Source organism: Camelina sativa, chromosome 12, assembly GCF_000633955.1.
Source record: "Camelina sativa cultivar DH55 chromosome 12, Cs, whole genome shotgun sequence".
In the NCBI taxonomy this organism is placed as follows: Eukaryota; Viridiplantae; Streptophyta; class Magnoliopsida; order Brassicales; family Brassicaceae; genus Camelina; species Camelina sativa.
In genome coordinates this window covers 16,844,623-16,850,949 of record NC_025696.1, presented here as the reverse complement: position 1 = coordinate 16,850,949, position 6,327 = coordinate 16,844,623, and the positions used below count along the sequence as shown (strand labels likewise).

Genomic DNA, 6,327 nt, shown 5'->3' with positions numbered 1-6,327 from the left:
TCCAATAAGTACGGTCCTGCTGGAACCTATGTCTCTGGGAAGCCTCTCTGGGCTGCAGATTTGCCTAGCTGCTTGAGTTATTATAGGGTTAGGTCTTTCTTGGCTAGATCTGCTGGGTTTCAGACGGTCTTGTCTGTACCTGTGAATTGTGGAGTTGTTGAGCTTGGTTCTTTGAGAAACATTCCAGAAGATAAGAGTGTGATTGAGATGGTGAAATCAGTGTTTGGTGGATCTGACTTTGTTCAGGCTAAAGAAGCTCCTAAAATCTTTGGTCGACAGTTGAGCCTTGGTGGATCGAAACCACGGTCTATGAGTATTAATTTCTCTCCCAAGACAGAGGCTGACACTGGCTTTTCCTTGGAATCGTTTGAGGTACAAGCAATCGGAGGTTCCAATCAAGTGTACCCTTATGAACAAGGGAAAGATGAGACGTTGTATCTAACTGACGAGCAGAAGCCGAGGAAGAGAGGGAGAAAACCTGCAAACGGAAGAGAAGAGGCTCTAAACCATGTGGAAGCAGAACGGCAGAGGAGGGAGAAGCTGAACCAGAGATTCTACGCATTGAGAGCTGTGGTGCCTAACATCTCCAAGATGGATAAGGCTTCGCTCCTTGCGGATGCAATCACGTACATCACGGATATGCAGAAGAAAATCAGGGTTTACGAAACAGAGCAGCAGATTCTGAAGAGGAGGGAGAGTAATCAGATAACTCCAGCAGAGGTCGATTATCAACAGAGGCACGATGACGCAGTGGTGAGGCTAAGCTGTCCCTTGGAAACTCATCCTGTTTCAAAGGTGATACAAACATTGAGGGAGAATGAAGTTACGCCTCATGATTCCAGTGTCGCTGTCACAGAAGAGGGTGTGGTTCACACATTCACTCTCCGTCCTCAGGGTGGCTGCACCGCTGAGCAACTGAAGGACAGGCTCCTTGCCTCTCTCGCACAGTAACTGCTATGTGATAGAGTAGAAGTGTTGGCTTGTATCAATGTATTATTACTAGCCGATTAAAACAAACTCCTACTTAGTAAGATGTGTTAATTGTACTTTTTATGTAATGTTGAGATTTGTCTTTTACATACATAAAATATTTGAGCAAAAAAAAGCTTCTTTCGTCTCCTATATCTAAAGTACACAAATATGGAAACGTCTTTGTTGCCTAGCCAGTCAAAATTTCACGAACACCTCCGGTTTGTCTACCAATTGTTGAGCTGCGCTGTAACGCTTTTCACCACCGGATGATACTGAGTGTGCAAGTACTTCTTGGCCTCGTTGGAACCAGGCTCTTTAAGCCACTCCTCGTATAATCTCTTGGCTGTTGGATTCTGGTATGGATCTGCAATCAAAGTCTGGATCCAAAAAAGGCAAGTTATAATTAGCTTAGTTAAAAAATGAATTTAGAGACTGCAAGGTATCATTTAAGAGACTGCAGGTGCAGGGTAACTTACAGTATCATTCATATAAGTAGCTTCCAGTGAGTTGATCAATTGTTTCTGAGACTGCCCTGTCTTTGGCTTGATTTGCCCACCACCATTTAGGCAACCTGTTAGTTAGAGCATTGTTAATAACTCAACATATAGGATACGTTTATCAACTAGGGTCTGCAAAGTAGAAGACGAACCTGCAGGACACGCCATAATCTCTACATAATGATAATCGCATTTGCGCGTTTTCACCCTCCGGACTATATTCTGAAGGTTCTGGAAACCGTAACACAGAGCGAATTTCAGCACTGTTTTACCTTCCAACTGCGAGAGAAAACATGAAGAACATGAGAAAAAAAACAGGGATTAATGAGAGAAATATTCAAAACTGTTACGGTCTGGCTAGGAACTTACTTGAAGAGTCACTTCACGGAAATCAGAATTTCTGAGAGTTTTGAACTCTATAGGACCTTCAATAGTTTGTCCAAATAGTGTTTTTGCTGCATGTCTGAATGTTGTTTCCGCCTAGCCACCTGAAGTCCCAGCTACACCATAAAGATTTCCTTCCTCGGTAACATTCGTCAGCCTGATTTTGCAATGCAAATTTAAATTGTTTTACTTCACATGAATTCATCACTCAGAAACAGAAAAGATGAAATAATGATCCTTCTTACAATCTGTCGAGTGGAGATTCCTCCAAATCTTTAAAGTCGACTCCTTTCATCTGCAATAATCCAGAACCAGATTCACAATTTAAGCGGGGTGGTTGCAAAATTACAATGAAAACAGGTTTTAATCTCTATCACAGTCTCACCTTTATTAAATCCAAGATTTCACCAGATGTCAGCACGGAATCAACCTCAGTCAGCTTATCATCTGCTCCATCTTCAAAGACAAAATCATCTCTCGCTGCCTCGAGCTTCTTATCGTAACAGGGCATCACAGTCACATGGTACACTTCCTTCAGTCTAGTTCCATGAAACAGTCACCGATAAATAAAAAAATTAAGGGAACCAACCAAATGATAACCAAAGTTTCAAGAGTACAACAGTACCTGAGTCCCAACGCTTGACATAAATGGTGTTTGATCGCAGCTCCAATAGTTTGCTGAGGACTCTTAACAGAAGAGACATACGGCAGAACAAAAGAGCCAAGCTGCTTTTCAGCATAACATATCCAACCTTGATACACAGAAATTTTTGCACATTAATCTCACATAGAGAGACACATTCAATTACATCAAACGAGTAAAGCTGCTTGCTTACCAGGACAGGCAGAGGAAAGCACAGGTAGAGAGGATTGTGAAATTTCGCCATCTTCAGAATTAGCTTGCTTGTAACGGCTCACAAACTCATTACAAGCTTCAATAAGTACCAAGTCTCTGCTGCAGCTTGTATCAAACACAGCTTTAACTCCGAGAGACTTCAAAAACGTAGTTAGCTTCTTGAAAACCTGAAGAGGAGAGATCTCATAGTGAACCGCAAGGGAAGCTCTGGACTGTGGGGAAATAGACACAATCACGTCCTTGCCTTTACTAAGTGCAGAGAGAAACTCGTCTAAGCTTTGCTTCTCAAGCATAACAGTCTCAGCCGATGTGATGCATCCACTGTATCATCATCATATATGAAAAAACCATTACACTCAATAAAGTCTCTAGACTAAATCAGAATCAGTAAGTGAGTAGAACTGACCTGCAAGCCAAACAATCCTTGAGAGAAATTTTCACCGGTTCAAACTTCTCCTGTTTTGGAGCAATCACAACCTTCAAATACAAAATCAGCACACAGAGGGAACACTTTTATTAGCTGTTGAAGATATCAATAGAGGCATTAAGCAATATAAAGCTGAGAATGAAAGAGACCCAAGAAGCAATAAAACTCAACCAAGATAAGAAAACGAAAGAAAGCATGGAACTTTCGGACCTGGGGTCGATCAGTCTTCTTAATAATGGGTTTTGTACTCTTGAGAGATATGACACAAGCTTGAGACGGAGCAATGAAATCGTTGAGATCTCCGAGCCTCAAGGTCGGCGAAAACTTCTCCGACATATCGCTTTCTATTCAGAACTTACAATTACTAAACTTTGAAGGCGAAGCAGAACCAAAACAAAGGGGCGACGATTAAAGATTGGTATCAGAGAAGCTGTGGCTATCGGAAAATCAGAACGGCGTCGAAAGGTTCTTTCTTGCTTCCTTTTTTGGTTCGATCAAAACGACGAACAAAGGAAGGAAGATGAACTCAAACCTTAAAAGGGGTTGAATAGTCAAAAACGTAAATAGCAATAACGGGCCTTGTAATAATCTTATTGTGTAAAAGGGCCTAAATATAATTAGAGTTGCAATATAGGTCGGTGTAAAAGAGAAACAACAACACTATGAGGTAGGTGAGTGCTTTGCTCAATAAGTCAATAACCCTAAATAAACTCCCACTCCACTCTAGGGCATGGATTTGATATTTTCTTACACATAACTATAGAAGCAGTACATTCTATACCGTAAAGAGGTTACAAAGCAAAACTCATAGTCTTGTTTTTTTTTATCACAGAATATGGCACATTGACGACACCAAAGAACATATCAGTCCAGTTTTACATATGATTTGTCACATAGAAAGATCATCATTCATCAAGAAAAAGAAGTAGAAAAACAAGAGCCTACACTACTAAACACAATGCGCATTTCCCTTCACCACGGCGAGGTTCTGCGGTCCTTGGTCGCACCGTACAAGCGGAAAAGACTAAAAGCAGAGATGCAAGAGACGAAAACCATAGCAATGGAGGCAAACAAGGCGCTGGATACTCCTATAGCCATTCGGTTACAGAACTTGCCATACATATTGCACACTTTTATCCATTGCAAGTCTTCCTCTCCTTCCCTTGCAATCATACCAGACTCTGCTGTTGCTGCTATGGCCGCCACACTCAAGTACGCCATAGCCTGCTCATTCCACAAATCACATCATTAACATTTGCTGCCAACTACACTCTTTAAATGTCCCAACAAAACTTCGTCTCCTAGATTCAATTTTCGAATGCAAACAAAGCAAGCAAGCAACATTTTCATACCTAAATAAGTTAATTCAATTCTAATATCCAACCAAACCAATTAAATGCTTGGAGAGACTTTTCAACATAGTATAGTACCTTACTTTTCCTCTAATTTGACCTCCCGAGATCTCAAAATGACAAAGCAAAAAGCCACAAATCTCACAACTCAAAACACTAATTTAGGCAACAAAATGTAGGGATAAAGAGAAACACTAAACTAAACTAAACTCACCTGATCACCAGAGAATATGGTCCAAGCAAGAGGCTTGCTGAACAAAACAGTTCCTTTCATAGTACCCACCACGCAACGAACTGATTGCAACAAAGAATAAACCGCAGCTATCCCATTAGCCACCACCAAGAACCTGCATCCCAAACAAGAACAACACAAAAAAAAAGTTGCGAAATTTGTCATCTCCCTAAAGTGAAATGGTGTTGGATAATTAGTAAAATTCTGAAATGGTGTTCTCGAGGAGCTTACACAACCGACTTCATATCGGAGTACTTGGCCTTCTTCTTGATTGTGAAGATAAGCTTGACCTCAGAGTCTGTAACAATCAAGATAAGCGCAAGAAGGGAGAGGACACTGATGGAGATCCGTAAGAGTAGCTCCGTTAGCCTCAGTCTTCGATCATTAAGCTTCATCTTGCTTCCGTGGACTGATTCCGATTTTGGACAAGACAGGAAGACAGGAAGACAGGTTCCGTAGAGAGACAAGAGAGAAATAGTGTGATTAGTCAGTCGGCTTAAGGACTTAAATAGAGAGAAGCTTCATCGCTTTAACTTCACCCATCGCTTGGGTCCCTTATTCCTTTACTGAAAAAAAATATCACCAAAATTGAGTGTGTGTGTGTGTTAACGCATAACTTTGCTACTAGTTCTTGTGTAAATTAAAAGCTAGACATTTTTATTTTATTTTTTGAATTATTAGTGAGATAAAAAAAAAGATATCCACAATAATTCAGTGAAAAAAGAAAATGAAATATTCACAAATATCAATCAATCTAAGAAAAGTCTTGATCCACATACATATCATGTAATCAATTTACTACAGTCAGTGTTCATTTTACCCTGTTGTGTTGTGTATCCTTTTGATAAATATATAGAAATTGTTTTTTTTTTTCTGAATATACATGAGAAAAACTAGATTTTAAAGTTTATGTTGATTGTACTAGAGTTTTGTGAATTGTTTTTAGTTAATGTAATCATTTTTCTTCAAAATTGAAAAAGATATCACCATTATATTATAAAACTATATCTCATTTTACAAAAGGTTATACTAGAGTTTTAGTGAAGTGTCTTTAGTTGTTGTAATCATTTTCTTCAAGAATGAAAAAGATGTTTCCTAGCATCACCATCTTGATATTCCATTTTTTTACTTTCACTTTTAGAAAGAAAAAAAGGTAGAATGGGTTCACTTGATAGTTCATATTGAATATATATGTACTTTTTACTACATGATATCCACGATGTTTTCTAGTAAACTCTTTTTTACCTATACAATGATCTCATTTTGTCGCGACTTGTTGTTCAGAGAGTACTGAATTGTGATATGATATTGAATTGCACGGAAACATACATAGTTCCTAAATCTGCCAAGTGGTAGAAAAGTTCTTGCAGACGTTAAATACGTATTATGAAGATGCATTCAATTGAAAATGTGGGTTCTCTCATCAGTCATTACAACCCCAAAACACACACATTTGTCTATCATCCCCCTCCTCCCATAAAGATGAAAGTGAAATATCACAATGAAGCTTTAGGATTAATTACAATTACGATGCTCCATATTTTGTCTTTTAATGTTCTAGGAAAGTGGAGATAACAAAAAAAAAATGAAAAGAAGATTTGATATCC

General features: G+C 39.1%; 2 protein-coding genes and 1 pseudogene across 2 annotated transcripts; 1 reads left to right on the top strand and 2 right to left on the bottom strand.

The window, feature by feature from the left end:
- LOC104733583 (transcription factor bHLH3-like) lies at positions 7-1,120 on the top strand. The gene has a single exon (XM_010453151.2). The coding sequence runs from the start codon at positions 208-210 to the stop codon at positions 949-951; it is 744 nt and encodes a 247-aa protein (XP_010451453.2). The 5' UTR covers positions 7-207; the 3' UTR covers positions 952-1,120.
- On the bottom strand, positions 1,034-3,665 carry LOC104731975 (annotated as a pseudogene).
- LOC104731974 (CASP-like protein 2B1) lies at positions 3,868-5,335 on the bottom strand. Its single transcript, XM_010451490.1, has 3 exons — positions 4,952-5,335; positions 4,703-4,835; positions 3,868-4,360 (listed from the first exon to the last, which is right to left on the bottom strand). The coding sequence occupies exons 1-3, from the start codon at positions 5,113-5,115 to the stop codon at positions 4,109-4,111; spliced, it is 549 nt and encodes a 182-aa protein (XP_010449792.1). The 5' UTR covers positions 5,116-5,335; the 3' UTR covers positions 3,868-4,108.